We start from the raw sequence: 23,640 nt of genomic DNA on the forward strand, positions 1-23,640 counted from the left end.
TGTTAAGATCCCTGCTTAGCCATGAAGCTCACTAGGAACCTTCTGTAAGCCATTCCCTGTATCAGCCAAGGATAAATCATAAGGATATATTATAATGTGGCCTCAGGATGGAACATGAAAGAAATATGAACCCTCTAGGTTGACACCAGCTGCACATTAGCAATTTCCAGCAAGTTGGCTGCAAGATTTACATGCCAACGATATTACTTAATACAACATAGTTAATTCTGTCTTCAAAGGTGCTGCTTGGCATTAGCAAGGAACGCTATGCATTTATCTTCACGATTCAGAGACAAAAAGTGAAAGAAGCAATGCCTTGTTTCAAATTTTGCTATCTCTACTACATAGACGGTAAATATATTTGGCAGTCATTAATGAAGAAAACGCGCAGCTCACCCTTTCACGTATCACTACAACATTGTTCCAAGAAGGCTACGTGTTCACCTCTGTGGTTGCTACTTCTCAGCATCTACCTCTTTTGCCCGATATATGCTTTTTTATCCAGCATAAGAAAAGTGTACAGTATCCATATAGATCAATTTACATAACCACCTGACAGAAGGCAACTGAGACCTACAGCGGGTTATACCTGCAACTACCATTTTCTTTAATGTACATCTTTTCAAGTTTTGCCAAGGGAGCCTAAAGCACACAGAGAGATGCTTTTTAAAGCACAAATGAATCCAAATTAAACAGAGGCATGCTGTCCTGTTTGCTAAGGGAATACGTTTTGCCACAAAATTACCGCCTTAATATGAAAAACAAGTATAAAAAGATTCAACACACTGCCCCACAGTACATGAATAGGGTTGTGGTTTTTCTAAAAAGCAAAATACAGGTAGAAAGTAAGTCTGGTCCACATTATACTTTTGAGGTATTTGGTACTGTAAAACCCACAGAACACTATGCATCAAAATACACTGACAGAGCAGAGTCATAGAAATATTTAGAAAATTTTTGAGTCAATACTTTTATTCTGTTGGCACCATGCTTCATGTTGAACGCTATCACCCCAAATGTCCTAAAACATCAAGAAACACAACAGACAACCAGTCAGGGGCTTAGCACTGTAAGTATTGGATATTCAGCAAATTAATGTAGGAGATTTAGCACAATTGGAGGGTACTGGCAGTCAAAGTAATCTCTTCAAAGTAACGTGATGTGATGAATAAAAATCACCCAGAGTAAAGTTTAACTTGAAAGAGACAGCCTGTACTTGTTATGGGAAGCTTCAGAAGATAAGAGGCTACACAGCAACTTAATTCATATACTTACCCACTGCAGCCAATGACTTTATTATAGAGGTACGAGGGAAGTCCCTTCAGGTGAACATTGTTATCCACATAAACATACTGAAGTTCTCGAGAACGACCCAAATCTGGATTTAAAAGGAAAAGAAAATGAAGGAATCACAACCCTGGCAGAGATATCCAAAAAAGTTAAAGACACATTATTGGGTTCTGCGTCAATGAACACTCATATCCATGGCGGTTGACTAAAAAAATATCTTATTAGGAAAATAGATGAAATTTGCTGCAAAGCAAGGAAAGAATCCTCCAGTGTAAATTCACCCTCAAGTCAATCCCCTGTTCCTATTTCTTGTCTGGGAAGCAAATGAAGCATAGACTCACTCTTAATACATTATAGTATAGGAGTCTTATGAATCGGTGGAGGTAAAGGGATGCAAAGGAGCTCCAATTTTCTTAAGTGATCCTTTTAAAGGGGTTGCCAAGTCTCTCTCTCAAAGATTATACTTGACTCCAAGACAAACAATGATGTTACTAGTAAAGAAAAAAAAGTACTCTGGGCAAGTGTGCAGATATATACTACACATGCACACACAGTATCCTTTTGCAATCTGAGCTGCTACATTCTTTACAAGGAAATACAAGCTCCCCCGCTCCCCCCCCCCGTAATGGACATGGACACACACACACACAAAAGCCTTTTCTAGGGTGCATAGTTTTGATGTAAAAACCAAATCTTTAAGGAACCATTCCTCTTCAGTCCACCAACTTCCTTTCACCTATTCTGACCTGGCCCATAATCCACTGGGGAATAAGGAACTATGGATGTTCATTACGAGTTAGGTGAGGTGTACCATTTAGAGAGTTGTGGACCACAAAATCCTCCTCCAGCCCCGCAGCACATTGCAGTAGTCAAGCTTGGACAGTGCCAGGAGATGTATACCTAGGGCAAGACTCTTGTGCCAAATTATGCAAGGAAAGAGTTTTATGTTACGTCTTCCCCCTCCAAAAGCTGGTTTTGAAAAGTGTGTTATGCTGGGTCTGTTCACATTATCATTCTTTTTTTTTTTCAGAACAAACTAGCCTTATTTTAACCATTTATTGCATTTTTACACCATTTTTATTTTGGCTTTTCACCAAGGAGGTCTGGCAGCATTCTGTTCCCTTCCCATTTTATCCTCCCAACAAACCTGGGTCTCCCCATTTTATAACAAACTGATGAAATTTGCACCTATTCTGCTAATACACTGAACGGAGCATGATTATTCTTTGGATTTCATACTTCTTTAAATTCTGTGATACAAATTTGGTAATTTATTGTTTACCAAAATGCTAAACAAAAGTAGTATTTAAATACTTTTTTGGGATAAAATATGTACTTTAAGTTTGCATTTCAATCTGTATTTAGAAATACAAATGATTCATACGCCTTTTGAAATCTCAGATCAATGCAGAAATGAGAGAGAATAGACCAGAAATAGGATTATCCATGCATTTATTGTTGTGTGTAAGGTTGCACTTAAACTACCTAGAAATTTAAAGTTGTTCGTTCAAAATATGGTGATGAGATTACTGAATGTCACCGTCTGCTTAGAGCATTCTCATTGTTATTTTAAAAAACAGGTGCTGGTGCTGATCCACATCCACAAAGCCCTCAACCTCGGCCCTCCAGATGTTTTGAGACTACAATTCCCATCATCCCTAACCACTGGTCCTGCTAGCTAGGGATCATGGGAGTTGTAGGCCAAAAACATCTGGAGGACCGAGGTTGAGGAAGCCTGGCTTAATCCTACCTGCTCCCAAAGTACCTGCCAATTCATTAAGCTATACTGTACCTCAGATGCCCTGCTCCAGGTTATTGCATCCTGACTGCAGTGGGTGATAACCAGAGACAGGGTCCTTTGACTGGTAGTTTTGAAGAGCTCTCCCTAAGTTTGTCTTTGTGACACATGGTAAAAACTTTTTATTCTGTGGTTTCAAGTACATGGTTTTTTTTTTCATTTTTGGTTTTGGTTTCTTGTTGCTTGTATGTCTGGATTCAGCTGCTGTTTTCAATCGTGCTGTGATTTTAATTTTGGTATTAATCATTGCATTTTAAATTGTTTTGTTTTGTTTCGGATGCTGCCTTGGAAACTTTGGCTGAAAGGCGGACTAGAAATCTTTCAAATGAATTGATAAGAACGAGAGTCATTTCTGAGACCTGTAGAATAACCCTAATTTCTTTTCCACTGAGAATCAGAGAATCTTAGAGTTGGAAGGGACCCCAAGGGTCATCTAGTCTAACCCCTTGCAATGCTGAAGACTTTTCAGGAACCAGTCCTCATGCAGCTTCGAAGCTTGCGTAACATACACACAAAAATCAATGCACTTGTTGCATTAGTACTTGCTACTTTTCATCCTGAACTTCTCAAAAAGACTAAAAGCAGTATCAGGCCAAACCACAAAAGATTTTCTAAATGCTTAGTAGTTGCTCCTGTAAGTGGGTCTGCCCACCCTCTGTTGCCATTAAGTTTTAAGTATCAGATAACATAATAAATATTGCAAAATGTTCTTTCCCAAAAACACATTCCTTCTGAGCTTCACAGATTAAGGAAGCTGCCCGTCTGAAGCTACAAAGAAAGTTTTCATGTGGCTTTAAGCACTGTAGCTTGTCTAAAACATTTCCACTTTCTTCCTACCAGAGTACAAGATCAAAGCCTTTCTATTAGAACTGACCAAATGGTAAGAGTCCTGAACAAACCCCAATTCAAGAAATCACCTCCCCCCTTTTAACCTCAAGGCACTGGCATATGCATTCCACATGGCTGAAGATGGAACAAAAGGTCTTATGTGCCTGCACTGATGTTCATTAACCCTACAGTGAAAGGAAGCAGGGAAAAGAGGGGACAAGAAACCCCTCTGTCTGCCACATTTAGAAGAACGAGACCCAGTTGTTTAACACTATGGGCACGCAAATCCTCAATAAATGTCTGTGCGCACACATATATGTAAAGTTTCAGTTATAATAGGTAACTAAAAAGGTAAAGGACCCCTGACAGTCAAGTTCAGTCGCAGATGACTCTGGGGTTGTGGCGCTCTTCTCGCTTTACAGGCCAAGGGAGCTGACGTTTGTCCGCAGTTTTTCTGGGTCATGCGGCCAGCAGGACTAAGCCGCTTCTGGCGAAACCAGAGCAGCGCACGGAAGCGCCGTTTACCTTCCCACCGGTGCGGTACCTATTTAATTACTTGCACTTTTTGGTGTGCTTTCGAATTGCTAGGTTGGCAGGAACTGGGACCGAGCAACGGGAGCTCACCCCGTCGCGGGGATTTGAACCACCAACCTTCCGATCAGCAAGCCCAAGAGGCTCAGTGGTTTAGACCACAGCGCCACCTGCGTACCCCAATAGGTAACTACTACTGTACTTATACATTGGCTTGCAATATAAAATACTAAAGTACAATAAAAGCAAAATATTGAGCAAATATAACCAAATAATAAAACAGCAGAGCTAACACATTACACAGGAGTCTACAGCTTCTGGAAGGCCTTGCTGACTAAAGCCCAAAATCATATTTGCCAGCTCGCCTCCTCTCCAGCTCACCTCCCATGGATGGGATCTAAAATGGTTAAGTGCTTAATGTTTTCTCAGACAATGGCCTTGTCCACACGACGCTTTGAACCACGGTTTAAGCTAAACTATGGTTTAAAACAAATGAGCAATGTGTTAGTGCATGATAAGTCCCTGAAGTACTCCTCCCCACTTCTTTCTTCTATAGGTTGGGAAGGAAAGAAACCAGAGCTGGCTGACCATTACAGTGGTACCTCGGGTTAAGTACTTAATTCGTTCCGCAGGTCCATTCTTAAACTGAAACTGTTCTTAACCTTGGGGTCCACTTTAGCTAATGGGGCCTCCTGCTGCTGCTGCGCCGCCGGAGCACGATTTCTGTTTTCATCCTGAAGCAAAGTTCTTAACCCGAGGTACTATTTCTGGGTTAGCGGAGTCTGTAACCTGAAGTGTATGTAACCCAAGGTACCACTGTACATGTGAACTGGCACTTACGGTTTGTTCCCTAACAAACAATAATGGTAAACCATTTCCCCCACCCCTTTGGCTTACAATCAGAGTTTATTGGAGGAAAACGGGAAGGCAGCCTCTGCTTTGTTTCCTCCCCAGTGGGCTGAAGAAAGGATTGGGGGAGAGCAAGTGGGTCTATTGAGTAGCATGTATAGTTTTATCCAGTTTGCATGTTACGTTAAATTACAGTTTCTGGTATCTGCCAAATACTGTCGGGCACCAACTATGGCTGAAGACCAAAAACTGTTTTTAAAGGTGTTGAAAGTGGCTTCACATCCCACAGTGTATATGCATAGACCCACATTCTGTCTCTCTCGTCCCACTGCCATCTCTGTTCAAACAAAGAAAAGTTGTTTACCAGATGAAGAAAGTATGACAACTACACATACCGTGGGCATATATCTTACTCTCAAACTGCCTTCATTTACCACCTGCCTCCAGTTTATTACCAGCTGATGTATTTTCAACATGGGTACATTAACATGCAAAGGTCTATTCAGAATTAAAACAGGCTTGTCAAATACAGACTCATTATATAGCTATTTCTAAAGACATTTCTATATATCAAGAGATGCTATCAACAGTTAAACTAATAAATGGAGTGGTTGTAACGTATAATTTTGCCAGTCTAAATAGATGAATTCATTTATTCAACTCAATCAGAACATTATTACAAATCCAGAAACCACTAAACCTAATTTTATAGCATTTTTTTTTCCTTGTTAGTATGTGGGTTTGTTTTTCTAATGTATTCAGTAGACATAATTGCAACCAGCCTGTGGAACATGAAATCTAGGACGGCAAACATGCACTAAGACAACTTGTGTGTGTATCTGTGACCATTTAAACCAAACTATGGCTAAAGCCCTCTGTAAAGAAATCTCTCCTACAAAGCAGCAAAAAAGGAAGGCTTTCATAAACTTCATTCACCAGACTAGACAGCATTTTACATATGCATATCCCTTAAACCTAAGGCCACAGTCTGTAATTATTTTCTGACATAAGTAGTCTCTTCAGAGAAAGCTCAAGGCTTCAGTAGTCATTCAAAAATTCAAAAATGGGGCTTTCCAGGACAGGATTTTTAAAGGACATCTTAATGATGCCTCTGTCACTGCAATACTTGTGTGGTTTTTTAACAGGTACAAAATCATACTCCTGTTTTCCATGGAAAGAAAACAATTTCAATCACAACAACAATTAAGTTTCAGTCACCTCAACTACGCAAGAGGACTTGAGTTGGAACACTATAGATTAATGTTGTTGCAAACAGGGATTTAGAAGTAAATATTGGAACAATGATGTTATCCTAGAGTGAAAAAGTGGCATTCCTGGCCAGTTGATTAAATAATAAGGTATATCTCCTCATTTTGTATATTTAATAGTAACAACAACAAAAATAGTTGTATTTCTTAACCTCACTTCACAAATCACCCCTAAGAAAGTAAAATAACCCAGTGAAGACTGGATGGGAACTATTAACTTTGGCTAAGCCAACAGTTCATCAAAGCTCAGCTTGAAGGCCTACGGTCAATTATGCATCAGATACCCTTGGAGTTTTGAATACAAAAGAATGGGAATTTTAACCTGGTATGATAAATAATTAGTGTACAACTTAGGGGATGTATTTATCTTTCCCTGTTTTTTTCTGATTTTCCTTTATCACAATATTAATCTATTACTGTATGTACTGTTATGTAATGTTATTTACATAATTTAGTTTTAAGACAGAAAGATACCATAACAGGAGCCTGCTGGAACAGATCAGCGGCCCATTTAGCACAGCATCCAGTTCTCACAGTGGCCCACCAGATGCCTATGGGAAGCCTGAAAACAGAACCCGAGTACAGCAGGTTTCCAGCAACTGGAATTCAGAAGCACACTGCTTCAGACAGTGGTAGTAAAAAGGTAAAGGTAAAGGACCCCTGACAGTTAAGTCCAGTCACAGATGACTCTCGGGTTGCAGCGCTCATCTCGCTTTACTGGCCGAGGGAGCAGACAGTTTTTCCGGGTCATGTGGCCAGCATGACTAAGCCACTTCTGGCGAAACTAGCGCAGCACATGGAAACGCCGTTTACCTTCCCACTGGAGCGGTACCTATTTATCTACTTGCACTTTGAAGTGCTTTCGAACTGCTAGTTTGGCAGGAGCTGGGACCGAGCAATGGGAGCTCACCCCGTCGCAGGGATTTGAACCGCCAACCTTCCAATCGGCAAGCCTTAGGCTCAGTGGTTTAGACCACAGCGCCACCCGCGTCCCCCCGACAGTGGTGGAAGAACATAGCAATTATGGCTAGTAGCCATTGACAGCCTTATCCTTCGTGAATTTGTTTAACCCCTTGTGAAAGCCATCTAGGTTGGTGGCCATCACTAGATCTTGTGGAAGCAAATTCCACAGCTTAATGAGGTGGGCGGGAGAGAAAGAGAGAATCACTCACCAAGTGGTAAGAACGCAAGGCGGTTTCCAGCCATTGACAATTCATTAAGATTAGGAAGTTGGCAGAGATGGCGAGGGACATACCACAGATGGTTCCGGTCAGCAGTTAGATACTGAAGAGAGAGGCACATGTGCAGCTTTTCAGGCAAAGTTATCAAATGATTCGTTGAGATGTCCAGTGTCTGCAGCTCCCTAAGGTCTCCAACCTCTACACACAAAAAAATAATAATAAAAAAATAATCAAATTTTATTGCATTGTAGGCCACAATATTTATAGAGCAGCTTAACAGGAGTGCTATTCAAAAGGAGAAAAGAGCCTATGTATTTTACACATTGCAGCATCCACTGTCACTGTCACTGTCACATTGCAGCATCCACTGTCACACAGCACCATTCCCAAGGCTTGTTATGGCTACCCAAAATACAAGTGAACACCATACAGGTTTTCTCCAACTAGCTGGGTCGCAACTTGTACAGGACTAACCTACACTATGAAGACTATGGCAGGCTCTGAACAATTTCACAGCATCTGCTAAACTCTCTTATTTATGACATACCATCAATCAGGTTACTGGAAGAAGAAGAAGAAGAAGAGTTTGGATTTGGTATCCCGCTTTATCACTACCCAAAGGAGTCTCAAAGCGGCTAACATTCTCCTTTCCCTTCCTCCCCCACAACAAACACTCTGTGAGGTGAGTGGGGCTGAGAGACTTCAGAGAAGTGTGACTGGCCCAAGGTCACCCAGCAGCTGCATGCGGAGGAGCGGAGACGCGAACCCGGTTCCCCCGATTACGGGTCTATCGCTCTTAACCACTACACCACACTGGCTCTCGAGATGGTTTAGGATTACACACATGGTAGTACTGCACTTAAGAGATTCCTTTGCAACTTAGATACTTCCTTTGCCATATCCTCTAGAAGACTCTGTTCCCAAAGCTGTGCTAACTCCTTTTTATGATGGCTGGCTCCAACAAGTACACATGCAACTATGTTAATTTAAAGCTCCATTAGACACAATGGAGAAACTGATAGGTGCAAGGAGAAGCTACTTTCCCTAAATGGGGGAAAGGCTCACAAATCGATATGAAAATGTTCTTGTAAATTCTCATGGGTTTTCTGCAAACCTTGCAATGAAAACTGCAATCATCACATCTTGATTAAAGTAAGATTGCTTCCACTGACCACGGTAGGGCAGGAAGAAAGATTCCAATGCACACAAAAAACCTAACCACAGAATTGCTATACGAAATGGGGGGACATTCCCATAGGAATCTGCTTGGCTGCCGTGAAAATAGGATGCTGGGTTAAGATGGGCCCCATGCCTGATCCAGCAGGGCTCTTCTGACCTTTTGCTTTTAACGGCATACAAATTTTGCACCTCCCTCAAGATACTGACACAAAAGTAAAGACAAATTGTGATGTGACAATCCAAAGGTAGAGAAAGCACTACTTGAGGGAGGAAGAAGCCGGGTGATGAAGTGGTGAGCTAACAACCAGCAGACACGGGTTGGATTCTTATCTGCAACCAGTGGTGTACTGGGGCGCAGCTCAGGGGGCTTTTCCAGAGTGATGATGGCATTTGCTGGAGGACCAGGGTAACTGATGGAGCCTCTTTGCTCCGACAAGTGACTGAGGGCTCATCCATGCTGTCATTTAACGTGGATAATAAGATTCCTGTAGCTCCATTAATTCTCCGTTGTCCATAGGACATTCTCCTCCAAATCAATGCCTTCCCACACTTTCCTCTCCCTCAGTCCAGATCTTTTCATACCAGCGATAATCCGAAAATGAGAATCCAGATTGAAAGTGTGGGAAGGCAGTGAATGTCATGTGGACAACTGATAATTAAAGGAGGTACAGGAAGCTTACTGTCCACATTAAATGACAGTATGGATGAGCCCTGAGCTGATAACGAGGTTTCACATTTTTACATTGCTCATGACAGATTAGCATACGGGAAGTCAGATAAATGAAGCAGAGTTTGGATACTTCTCCCCTCTGATGGGTTCCTACTTCCTACCGGCAGTTTTGATAGTGAAAGTTTTTTGTCGTCAGATTGTATTTCTAATTAAAAAGTTAAAGGTCAAACTTCAATTGGTAAAAGATATTTCCTTAAAGCTCAATGTATTTTACAAGTTAAACCCAAGCAATCAAAAGTGAGCACCGCTTAGTTCAATGGAACATACTTCCAGGAAATGATATACAGGATTGCATTCCTACTTATCTTGATGAATTGGGTATTATGCTATGCACTGATGCCCTTTGGTGAAGTTCATGCATGTGTAAGTAAATAAATAACATAATGGATCAGCACAGCTGCCTGCATTTTTGGACTCTCCTCAGGGTGTGGCCATGGGGCCTGTCACAATGAATCTCAAAATGTACAACTAGAACACTGCCAGAAACACAGAGAACTGAACTAGAACCAGGTGAGAAGACTGGGCAGACATATTATGAGGTATGGGAGAACTGGGGGGAAAGGCAGAGAGGCCAAGATGTGGAACTCCCACTCAGTTTACTGAGTGGGAAGGCGGATCTCTGAGTCCACTCCTCCATCACCTTTACGTCTATAGACAATGTTACTCTTAACACTTGGAGGTGGGTATGAGAGAGGAAGTAGGAGCAGAAGGACCCTGAAAGGTGACACAATTTCTCAACTTTATAATAAAAACTATGAACAAATATGGCTGAAATAGTGACCCGGGCATTTAAATACTTTAATTACTTTTCCTTGGCATAATAAGGTTCATGTTTTGTAATCTTGTCATGTTTAACCATTATGTCTATGTTATAAATAGTTCTGGTCGCTACCTTCCATGCATTCACATACCTGTGGTTTATTTATTTTGATTTTATTTTATGTCTGTATTTATTCAACTGTGGTCTATAACTGTAAATGAACTGTGTGTGTTTGTCACCACAACCTGCTTGATAACACTGTATTTTGCAGAATCTCTTGTAAACTATTTTTTTGAAAATTACTCCCCCCAACCCCAAAAACCTGTAAAATAGCAAAAACAGGTTTTTGAGCCTAAGAAGGTTAATTGAAAGTTTGAATTCCTTCTCTATAAAGTCCAAATAGAAACCGACAAACAATAGTGACAACAGACAGAGCTTGACTGCTTCAGAAATTCCTTTACGAAATGGATGTCATAGGGAAAGGCGATGTTGCAGGCTATCAAGACTTGGCAGCTAGGCTATGAGAAAGTTGGTTGAGCTTTGCAAAGAATAGCCAAGGTAGAGTCAAGATGGTATGACTGAGGGCAGGTAAAACACAGTAGCAAGGAAATGAAAAGAGAAGAAAGGAGGAACAGGGCCTACAGCTAACTAGGCATGGAAATATTTTGAAGGAGGGTGGGGAAGCCATGAAGAAACGGGGGCAAAGGGGAGACATACACAGTCACATCAGCTGATGCCGCACAGACAAGAAAAGGGTGGGCAAGCACAGCGCCCCCAAGCTATGCAAATGTGTGGGAGAAAGCCCATACATTTTTATTCTGCATTCACAGGTCCTAAGATTTCAGCTATATGCTAGCTATGTTATGCCCCCCCCCAAACTGATTTGCTGAAGCTCAGCCACTCTCGTTTGGCTGTGACAACAAAAAGCATAGCAGAATGGGCTTGTTTTTACATAGAGCATAGCCAGTGGAAGGAAGAAAGCTTCCTACACAATGCCTAAAACCGCTGACTGGCAAGTAAAAGGCCCAGCTATTTTGAGATACAGCCTCTCCTCTGCCACTAAAAATAGTCTTGTGAAGACCGCCAGGTCCAAATCCTTCAAAGCTACAGTTGGCAAACTGGCAGGAACCCAGGAGCAGCAGAGGCCAAGGTATTTTTCATATCTTAGGGCGAGACAGATCTATTTCTCATCACCACTGCCTCTCCAGCAAGCATTCGTATCTGAAAATCCCATCTTCTTCTTATCCTTTGCGTTAAAAACAGATATATCTAAACAAACAGTGTGATCCCTACTTCAGATTACATTAGGTGGGTGAGGACTGGATTTCTACTAAAATCCCCTTGTGCTGGTGGAACAAAATGTTACTGGGGCATAGTGGATTGACACTGTATTGCGCTAGTGAAACTCTGCTAGGCAAGGGGCAAAAAATGGGCGGAGCTGGAAGCAGCAGAGCCTAGACAGAGAGCCTAGACATTATAACTGGAAAATAGGTGGTACAAATAATTAAAAGCACACTCTCCTCCTGGAGTTGATGAGAGGTCCCAGAAGCCGTTAACTATGCAGTAAAGATTCTGGCCACCTTCAAAGTAAAAAAAGCAGCACGGTACAGTGGTACCTTGGAAGTCAAACAGAATCCATTCCGGAAGTCCGTTTGACTTCCAAAACGTTTGAGAACCAAGGTGCGGCTTCCGATTAGCTGCAGGAAGCTCCTGCAGCCAATCGGAAGCTGTGGAAGTCACTTCCGGTTTTTGATTGTCTGGAAGCCAAAATGTTTGACTCCCAAGGTTTTTGAAAACCAAGGTACGGCTGTATGATGATAATGTATTTATTTATACCTCATCTGCTTCCCTGGCAGGGACTCAAGTTAGCTTACAAATAAAAATAAGAACAGCCAAAACATAGGGGGGACCATCATTAAAAAACAATTAAACATTGATAAAAGTAAAACTATATCTAGATGTACATAAACATCATACAAATAATTACAATAAAAATAGCATGGCACCAGCCCTGTAATTAAAAAGCTCACAATATTATTGTATGTTATTCTATTATTATAAAACGAGATGACGTCTGCAAGCCCAGTCATCTGCGACTGTACCTAATGGTCAGGGGTACCTTTACCTTTAATTCTATTATTATATCTTCTTCCTAGCACTGAGGCAAGGCACAGGATGACGGTTAACCGTGTAAAAAAGTTTTATACTTTTAATTTCAACACCATCCCCTAAAGAGATACATCCCCAAACACTGCCATCAGCTCCACTGGATGTAGCACACAGAATGAAGAGCATCTGGTAGAAACGCCTTCTCTCAATAACTCTTTCTCAATGGGGACCCAGTCACATACAATGTCTGTTGCAATGTCTGACCATCATGCCTCGCAATCCTTATGTCCCTCTTCTCCACAGAAGCCACCAACAGACCCATAAGAAAAGATGTTCTCCACACTTGCCTCCACGGTAGACAAATGACAAGCACATTCTACTGCAGCTACAGTGGCCAGGGACAAATCTTCTGCCCATTGGCCATCCCTGCTACTGTTTTTCTCCTAGAGCTCTTGTACTTTTGGAAGATACTTGACACGACAGAAATGTAAACAGGTGAAGCTATACATAGCTCAAGGAAGTGATGGGGAACGCCGCACCTGTTACTCCCATCTGACATGTAGATTTCAGGAGTGCAGTGGCCCTGGGGGAAAAAAGATGGCAATCCCATTCCTCTGTGAAGTTGTCAAAATGCAGTCTACTATTGCATCCTTATGATGGCTAAAAGACAGGGAGTCAACCCTTGTTATTAATCTCTTATATCTGCATGATGGTGGGCATGGGGTTTCCCACAACGCCCCATAAGTGTTGGGGGCTTGCCAACAGCTTTATTCCTAGAGCACTAGAGGAGCAGCAGCAGCCTGGCAACTAAAATGTCCTCCTGACTTCCCCTCCCCTGACTGCTACTAGAGTAATGGATACCTGGATCTGCTGGAAAAATAACCAGCAAAACCTGACAATCAAACAGGCAAGTCCTAAGAAAACAAAGAAGGCAGGCTTTTTTTGCGGGGGGGGGGTCACATTTATGGCTGCCAGAGCAAGACCCCATGGCCATATGCTTTAAACATTTTATTGCTTCTCTGCAGGGTCCAACCAAGCTCATTGGGTTGCTCCTCTCATAGTAGTGTGTGCAGTGTTCCTAATTCATGGGGTTTCCATTTTCCTCCATTACAGAAAGCTTGTGGCTCTACCATGAACAGTCCTTACCTGAAGATACTTAAATAAAGGATTGAATGATTTTCTCCAAAAATGCATTTTTAATATGCACTGATGCTGCAGATGTAAAAGATTATCAACAAAAATGGGGAAGGATTTACAAAAGGAAATTCCTTGAGAAATCTGGTCTTTTCTTTTGGAGCTTGAACTTTGTTTACTGTGAGCTCAATGTTAAGAGACAATTGTATAAAAATGGCAATGTAATGGCATTTAACACCTATTAAATTAGATTAGAGATCTTTAAAGTTGGCAATAGTTAACTACTGGTGCTGTTCCAACAACTGAGATATGTTACAATGCTCAAGTATTCTGGAAAACAACTGTCCAAGCAATATCAACCCTTACTAACTTTTTGTACTTATACATCCTCATGTCTACTCTATACCCAAATTTGTTTAAACAGAAGGCTGTATTAATGTGCTTGTGATTACTATACTGACCTATGTTACTAATTGAAACACATAGTAAATACATTTTATGTTACAGAAATGTGCTTCTTGCATGGAGTGTTGTGTTTTAACTTCTGCATGTTTTGATACATTAAATAAAATTAAAAGAAGAAACAAATATTCTGAGCATTGATAGCGAAGACTCAAGTTCCTATGCTGTGGGGCCCCTGTCACCTATTGGCTACTGGTAAATTACATTTACCTATTCCAAACATAAAAGTCAACAGCCCAATGATAGAACTAGTGAGATCATATGCATGAAAGGAAAAATGGAAGACATTGGCTGGCTTCTTGCATCAGCTGCAGAAATACTGCTTAAAAACTCAATTGCTTTGTATTTCCTAAGCATTGTTGGAATGTGCTACGCTAGAGACAAAACCAGGTTTCCTGAAAGCTTCAGTTAGTTAGGAAAGGGCCTCTTCATAGAGCAGGTTGACAGCTGTCTGATCTTGCTCCAATCCTGCATTTCTGTTTCCCCTCCTCTTCCGCCCTCTGCATTTGCTTTGCTTCTTCTTTGATATTACAGCAAGGACTCAGCTATACAGCTGCAAATAAAATGTTTTAAGTGCGTTTTAAACGCAATATATAATGTGACACTAGATGGTGAGCCTTATGGAAAACTCCATGTGCTTTTAAAAATGCTTTTTCAGAACAGTTTTTATATGTGCATAGATTCCACCCAGATTTGTTTTCCATGTCCACAAAGTCACCTACCTAGCTCTATTCTCTGTGAAAACTACCATCTGAGACATCTCATCTAGTTGCCGATCTGGACTCCTTAGCTGACATGGCTCTTTTGGCTGAAAACATCCACATTCATATGTCATGCTGAGCGAAACAGCAAATAACAGCTCTACCTCCTCCAACTAAGATTACACTGGAAAGTCTCCTGAATTTGTATGGGTTTGCAGAGTTATGCACACAGCTGCATGATCCCTGTTCCAGAGACAGGGGCATTCCCTACTTAGCCCATTGGATTCAGGCAGCTGTTCCCATTTCTTTCTTATAGTTTTCTCACAGGTCAACTGCTATTCCATGGCCCTGATAATGGGAAAAGACAGGTGGACAAGCACAAGATGTAATGGTGATGCCCTCACTTGCTTCCCTTCTGAGTCTCTTTCGCTGAAGAGCACTAAACTTATCAGTGCAAATGGAAACTCAGAATTCCAGGTGTACAAGTTATCTTTACTACAAGTTGAAGCACAGAACAAAACCATGCTGAATCTAACTATTTTAAGTGTCTATCTGCAATTATACATACACAATTCAATACAATTATAACAATAAAAGCAATATAAAATATTACTTACAAAGGATACCATCACCATACAGAACCACCCAATTTGATCATTTTTAGGTACGTATGCCATTCCTAATCAATTCTCACTGGCAGATGATGATGATGATTCTTCTTTGGACTATGTTAAAGTGCATTAAAAACACCACCACCAGTGTATTGTTTTGATGCTACAGCCTGGGGCTCTTTATCTGAATTTTATCACAGTGTTCTCAGAAAATGATCAAAGCAGCCATGACAACTTAATGTTCTTTTAACTTAAGTATAGCTGCATAACTTCCCCTCTGGTCTTTTGGCCTTTGGCTCAATATGCCATTGGAAACATCAAAGGTCAGGAGACTCAAATCCTCCAACCCAGAATAAAGACACAATGAGGGGTAAAGTTAATGTCTGAGGAGGAGATTAAACTATTTACAATGAGCTACAGGAAAGTTCAGTGTTCTTTTATGAAAAAGCAGTTCATTACTACTTGAAAAACATATTAGCTGATAGAACAACTACTTATCAAGGTAGGAATAAGCCCTACTTTCAAGGTAAACAAATAAAATAAGAGATATTCACTTTATTCTGGAACTAGCAATAATATCTTCTTCAAGTTTAGATTTGGCATGCATTAACACAGATTTATGTATCTACATTATATTTTTATTTATTAAAATAGGGAATACACTAGAGGAGACAATGGGAATAAGACTTATCAGAACAACTTCCCTCAAGGCACTCTTCCTTTTGCACATAAACTCTGTAAGTGAAGAACTTGAATCCTAATCCTAAACCCATTAATAAATCACATTAGTTGATTACATAACCAATGTTGAATTAAGTTCCCACATGGAAACAGAAACAAATTAAATTGCTTTTCTTTTGTATATAATTTCTACCATACATACTGAAGCTAGGCGATTCTACATGTGAAACAAAAGCAAAGAAAAATGGTAAAGCATAATTTAAACAGTGTATCTGAATGTGCTTTCATATCCATCACAACACACACACACAAACCCCTTTCTATGAACAAAAGAATGGAACACTAAGCTATTTCAGACTTTATAGCGACAAAAAAGTCTGCAGCTAGTGTATAGTGGCATTACAGGTTTTACTACGCACTACAAAATACAACATGACATTAACAAAAGGGGTTTTCAAAAGCAAGATTTAACATGGTGCCACAAGTTGTATCAGGCAAAGAGTTTACAGCACAGTTCCATAAACAGATGACTTCTGAAACACCGGGTAGCTCAGGGTTTTGACAGAAAATGGTCTTCTGTTTCTATTGTAAAAAACCTAGAAGATTTAATAGCATTTTCTATAGGCTATGCAAATCATTTTAATTCTGCAATCTAGGCACATTTGTTAGTGCTTGCCCTAAGTGTACGTGAGCTCAAAATCTAAAACCAAAAGGAATTACACAACAGGTTTACACACTTTCCATTCAAAGACTCATTGACCACACCAGAAATTATTGAACAGGGTAAAGGGAGGGGGAAGCAGATAGATAATTCTCTTACATCATATCCCCTACATCATATCCAAACGGCATTGCAGATCATTTATTAACCCTTCTTTCCTCCAAGGAGATGAAGGCAGCATACATGGTTATTCCTCTTTCTCAGTTTTATCCTAACAACCCAGTCATGGCTAAGTGGGGATTTACTCTCACTGGCAAATCTGCTAAAAAGAAGATCGGTGGTACAATCATAACACATGTTGTTATTATTATTAAACAAATGTCATTATTAAACTGTTTCTTTGTAACATCTTTATAAACAAAATATACTGAACTACAACATAAACCAAGATCAATGCACTGGATGCATCGATTTCAGAAATCTCTTAAATCAGTGAAAAAAACAGAACAAAATGTAGGGGGAAATATGTGCTAGAAACTATGCCAATCTGTGTTTTGCATACTGTCAAAACTGTCAACTAGCTCAACATGGTAATCAAAGTGCATAATGTTCTCTATCAGCAAGCTAAGAAAGCGTTCCCATTCCATCCCGATTTCTGTGGTAGTTCAAGACAAATAGCATAGAAGCATCCTTTTTCCTTTCGAGTGTTTTCCTGGCTGCAATAATCTATAAAAAAATAATGTACTAATTAGATACAGCCCTTTGAAAGCAAGTACTCATGTTTAAAGCAACCTACTTTGCTTAGACTACAGCATTGCTTTAAACGTTGCCAAGGGGCTGGCAAGAGTTAAATGCTCATGTAACAATGTTCTCCTCAAACCCCCACAGGTCCATTCACTTAACACCATACTCCTGGAAGTGTGCCTGACATACCAAACCCCGTCCTGTTGCACATATTTTTATGCCTATTACTAAATTAGGAAAGCGGGGGGAACTGTGCCTGTGCCAATTGTGAAACAGAAAGGGTCAGCATCATTGGTCTGCAGCAGGATCAGACAATTTGGTGCTCTCCAGATGTTGCCAGACCACAGCTCCTGTCTTCCCTGACCATTGGGCCATGCTGGCTGGAGTTGAAGAGGGCTGAAGTCCAACAACATCTGGAGGGTACCATGCTGGCTACCCCTGGGTTTACAGCTTCTCTGTTAAGCCAAAATCCTTCCAAGGCTGGCACATATAATCTTTATTGGTGCATGCAGCTGCACTGAAATACAATGGCACACACAGAAGAAGAAAATTAAAGGCTGTAATCAAGATTTCTCACTCCCAGGAATATTCTGCAGCGCACTACCGAAACCACATATTAGAATTACAGATTACTGTATAATTTAACTACCCAACGATAGAACTGGAATATAAAATTGTTATGTTGGACATTTTGAAAAGCAAATGTAAAATGTATTAGTTTAGCCAAGAAAAGGGGCAAGGATTTTAAGTACTACTTCTTCATGACAACATTGCTGCCATAGTTAACACTTAGCTCTCTTGAGAAATACTAAGTGGGGCATTGAGGAATTTTTGAACAGGAAAAAAAACAGCAACTGGGAAGCATTTTAGAGGGATCTTCATCTGCATGAATACTAAACACATATGTTGTATTTCTTGGCAACCAAGGAGGAAAGTTCTGATGGGGATGGGGGAAAGAAGGGAATAGAACTTTTCAGCCCCAGCACATAGGTGAATCCCAACTACCAATGCAAATTGCTAAGCAAAACAGATTTTGACATAATGAATGATCATTCCCAGGTTATATTATAAATGCTCACAGTGATGAACATGTAGTTTTAACATGCTTTGCAAGATTAATGGTACAAGGAAGGATAAAATTAGATGCAATAAAAAACTACAGGATTCTATATTTAGAAGTGGTATCCTCTGATTCTTAGGTCTATAAAATACACTGTTCTGAAAAAAAGATTCACCTACTCCTTTAGATAACTGGATAGGTATTTTAAAATGGAAAAAAAGTTTCACCTTTATGACTACACTCAACATAGAAGCTGACTACAGGAAGCCTGTAAGACAATTAAGTTTGGGTTGAAGGCAAAGTATAAGTCTAAGACACAGTGTAGGATGTGCAGAGTAAAGTTTTGAATAATGTCATGCATTTTGTTTAAGGAGAGCAAAAGCTTCTACCTTCTCCTTCCAGTCATTTCTGAGAGGAGTTCATGAGCCTGGGAGGTGGCTATGCTTGTTCACATCACACTAAACCATGGTATTTAGTACTAGGTTCAGTCTGTCCACACCCTGTTTGAAAGCCTGCACGTGTAGGAAAGGACACCCAAGAAAGGTTTGTGACCCCTTTTGCCCCACGGCATGTAAAATGTGCTTTTCAAAGTTACGCACAAACTAGCTCTTTGCAGGCATAAAGACCTTGGGGGTACAATCATGGGCAGCTCATCTCAAGTTCCCTGTACTTAATTATAACCAACTGGGCTAAAGGCATTTACTCTGAAGTAGCCTAGCTAAATTCTGGAGTATGTTGCTTCAGGACTGCTTTCAAAGTCCTATTTTCTTAAGGCAGTAATACAAATAGTATTTGAAAGGCAACTTTACCACAGAATGGCTTGGGAGTTTAAGTCATTGCCAACTCTGCTTAATTAATTCACTTACCATAAAAGTTGGCAAAACATGAAGCTTTTCACTTAGTAAATCTATAATTAACTGTTAATGTTTGCTGAGTAAACATAAGCCTATATTTAATTAAATCTTACAGTAAGATGCTATAACCTGAAAGTTTTATAAGCAACATGCTTCTGAAACAAAAACTTAAGAACTTCCAAATCTTGTTAGACATTAAAAAATTAACTTAACTTTATTGTGCTTATAAATAAAACCAGTATATGTTAATAAGACCTAGTTGTCAGAACATTCTTTCAAAGATATGAGATAAAGAAAGCATAAAGCTTTTTTCACTTCTAACAAAATCTAATCTTGACAGGAGCATTGTCTGAAGCAATGGAGTATTAAGACATGAATGTAGAGTTATGTCTGAAGTTGCCATGTCTTTCCTACATTTCAACATCTGTAGTAATTAACGTGAGAGTCAGAATGGAATAATACCTATACACAAAGGCCCCACTGTTGGAATGCTCATTATCCAAAATCTCAGTTATCCAAACACAAAGAATTATACCCAAACCTTGCCACAGACAACTGGTTCAGATATCCAAACAGCTGGAGTTTGCATACGTCTTTGTTTGTGTTTTGTTGGTTGGCAGCAGCCATTTTGGGCAGAAACAATGGAGGGAGGGAGGGAGATTGGACAAATCAATTTTTCCTTTGTTTAGCTTTTTCACAGGAAGCATGCACAGGTCACTAACAAAGTTGTATAAGAATCTTAAGCAGCAACCTAACCAAAGATTAAATAGATCAGCTAATGACAATTACTCATGTCTTAGGCTCCAAGATCAGCAGGGCAAAGTTAGCAGGACTATACAGCTGAAGGCCTGTTTTATGTTGCCAAAGGATGCCCAAATTCTCTGAGGTTGCTGCATCACTCATCAGTTTCATAATGTAGAGGAGTAACATGCAGTTATTCTACTGAGGGCAATGAACATAACGCACATCAAAACCTAAGTAAGATACAGTACACTCAAGTTGGGATAGAATAAAAACTCAATTTCTCGTTCTAACGAGTGATGAACGTCTGATGAAGATGATGGACTACACCAAAATGACGAAAATTGACTGGGAAAATCAGAAACCAGGAAAAGAGAAGGAATGGGGAAAATTTATAATGTATTTAAGAGAACACTGTAAACAACTAAAAACTTTGGCAGGATTTGAGTAATGCTTGTAATGTATGAAAAACTATGTAAAAAAGGGTTATTTTTCTTTAAAAATTAGAGAAAAGAAGGGAAGCAGTTGGGGAAAAGATTGATAATAGTAACCATGGAAGCGCGGAGGGAAGTCAATGGATTCGGGGAATCCTAAATGATGTGGATGATTTGTTTGAATTAAAATTTGTTATGTAAAACTTATTAAAAACTTATTTTAAAAAACAACTCTATTTCTCCCGGTGAAATGCCCATTATTCTTTCTGAAATTTGTATACTATTTAAGCTAGTAGCCAGCACCATATCCCAGGAGATCAAATCTCAAAAATTAATTTCATGCTGAGTGAAAATATTTTAATAAAACCACAAAATATCTGGATAGGAGCAGTGCACATAGAGACATTATTAGCATAGTTTATATGTACCAACTTTCTTAACTGTTAATAATACTTTTTGACATGCCTTGCACACAACATTTTTTTGGTAGATAAATAGGTTTATCGCTGATATGTCATAAAGTGGTGCAAGAGACAAGGGTTTCACACACCTGTTAGTTTATTAACAAAATCCAAAAGGAAGATTAATGTCTATTACTGTATTAGGACCAACTAAAATGTCACAAAGAGTTGGCCTGCTACATCTAGATAACAAGGAATTGATTGTGCAGCCTAGACTTACTTTTGCAGTACTCAGAAAATTTGGGAGAGGAAACAACATAGATAACAGAAATTAATTAGCATCCAAAATATTGGAGAAAATACAGAATAAGCCAGGAAAAGAATCATTCCTGAAGGTACCAAAATTCTAGGTTCTTACTCAGAATCATTTGATTTAATTAGTGCCAGAGATAACCACAAATTGCCCTGCAACATCCATTTTAAAAATTGCTTCACATAACCCCTGATGGCTTGAAACAGTTCACTCAATAATAAAAAAAGAATAAAATAATGGTTTCCAATGGTTTGTATGAGTGAAGAGCGAATCCAAAAATTTTCTGGTTGATTTGAATGAGCCAGTGTAATTACTGTCTCTATTCAGAAACCAAGAAGGAAAAAATGTTGTGTAATAACCTCAAAAGTTTTTCTTTTCCCCTGAAATACACAAAGATTATTTAATGCAAGTGTTTCAGTTTTGGCTAACCATATTTCCCTTTCCACTATTGAACTTGTAATGGTTTGGAATTTTTCAAGATTTAGTTTGCGGAATGTATAAAGTTCATGTAACACTTCAAAGATGGGTAAAAAGAGGCCACACAGATTCAACAGCAGGACCTGGAATTAACTCTGCTTGCCTGATGCCAAATCCTATGATCTAATCACTGGCTGACAAGAATGTCTTTATATTTATCAAAGGGAAGAGTTATACTGCAAGCATGCCAAAATGTGGTAGGTGTTTTCTAAACAAAGACACAGTCCATCTCCTAAATAGAGCTGTTCATCTCTTTAATAGCATTTTAATTAAAACTTATGTAAGTCATGGGCATTTAATTAGAGTATAACTACAAAGTAATAATTTAAAAAAACTTAACCAATAGCTGATTTTTATCTACTGCTCAGTACAGTGGTACCTCGGGTTAAGTACTTAATTCGTTCCGGAGGTCCGTACTTAACCTGAAACTGTTCTTAACCTGAAGCACCACTTTAGCTAATGGGGCCTCCTGCTGCCGCTGCCCCGCCGGAGCCCAATTTCTCTTCTTATCCTGAAGCAAAGTTCTTAACCTGAAGCACTATTTCTGGGTTAGCGGAGTGTGTAACCTGAAGCGTATGTAACCTGAAGCGTATGTAATCTGAGGTACCACTGTATCTGTTAAACTTCCAAATCTGATACTGCTAAGAATTGGGAGGTTATGGGGCAAAAAAGAGAGTATTTCTAAAATCATGAAGGATATTTCAATAGCCCTACAAACAACAACACTCACACATTACAATTCTATTAACATATTTTATAGAACAGTACAGTGGCTCTGAGCAGGGAAGAGGGTAGTTCTCTTCAGGGTTGGAGACTGAAGATGCCAACAAAGGGACTAATATTAAGAGATGGTGAAGAAAGTGCACTGTGGAATATGACACCGTGAAGACAGAGAGGCAGAAGGAGCATAAAATAAGACCTTTTGCTTTTAAGGTGTTGGGAGCAGAAGCCCAGGAGACAAAAATGGGGAAAGTTGGGGGATATTTCTGGTAGACTATAAAGAGAGGCCTATAGGTTTTTGGAGGGATGATCCTGAAACCTGAAGGCAGCCCTGTATAGGGAAGCTATTTAAGGCTCAATGTTTTATTTTGTTTTTATATATGTTGGAAGCCGCCCAACAACAACAACAACAACAACAACAACAACTTCTTCTTCTTCTTCTTCTTCTTACTACTAGCAGTAGTATTTGAGAGTAGGCTTTGAATGAGGAATACCCTAGTTCACACCCCCACTCTGGCACCTGCTAACTGAGTGATTTTACACAAGTTACTATTCCCTTAACCACAAACCCCTATATCTGCAATATGACAACCTTTGTTATGGGGCTATTGAGAAAATTACAGAAGAACATCGAGTTAAAGCCAAAGTTGGTCTTCCTGCTCATAAACAGTTTTGCACAAATGTGCTAAGTTAAACACACTTAGTGGTATCCTTGTTCTACTGGCAAAATGTTTTGTGCCAGTGGAACATTGCAGCGCAAGAGAATACATAAGCGGGCTGCTGGTAATTTTGTTGCACAAAAAACTGTGTAATCTGTTGCACACTGAGCTTCCACTAACACAACTGCTACATTATTTCTTCTGTTCTGCAACTCACCTGTCTGCTAGCAGAGAGCACTGGATACAACCCACAACTCACCTGTCTGCTAGCAGAGAGCACTGGATACAACCCACAGAGAGCATCCCTGGCAACACCAACTTAAGAGCGCTCTGTGCTTAACATGGCATCTCACTTAGCAGGAGGCTATTTTAAAAGCAGCTACAACCATTTCACAAAATCAGCATTCTTGCTGATGGAAATGTAGCTAACACTGGAGTAAGCTTCATCTTACTAATGCTGTAGG

The 23,640-nt window shown here is 39.9% G+C and overlaps 1 protein-coding gene across 6 annotated transcripts in view; it reads right to left on the reverse strand.

The window, feature by feature from the left end:
* Positions 1-23,640, reverse strand: part of LRRC28 (leucine rich repeat containing 28) — a 49,823-nt gene that overhangs the window by 12,427 nt on the left and 13,756 nt on the right. For 5 of the 6 annotated variants that reach the window (XM_082198742.1, XM_082198740.1, XM_082198741.1 and 2 more), the window contains 2 exons: positions 7,737-7,943; positions 1,276-1,378 (listed from right to left, as the gene is read on the reverse strand). In XM_082198742.1, coding sequence (XP_082054868.1) covers positions 1,276-1,378; positions 7,737-7,943 — 310 coding nt within the window. The remainder of the gene's footprint in view (positions 1-1,275; positions 1,379-7,736; positions 7,944-23,640) is intronic. The other variant, XM_082198743.1, reaches the window with a different exon arrangement.

Source organism: Podarcis vaucheri (assembly GCF_965113315.1).
Source record: "Podarcis vaucheri genome assembly, chromosome: 14".
NCBI lineage: Eukaryota > Metazoa > Chordata > Lepidosauria > Squamata > Lacertidae > Podarcis > Podarcis vaucheri.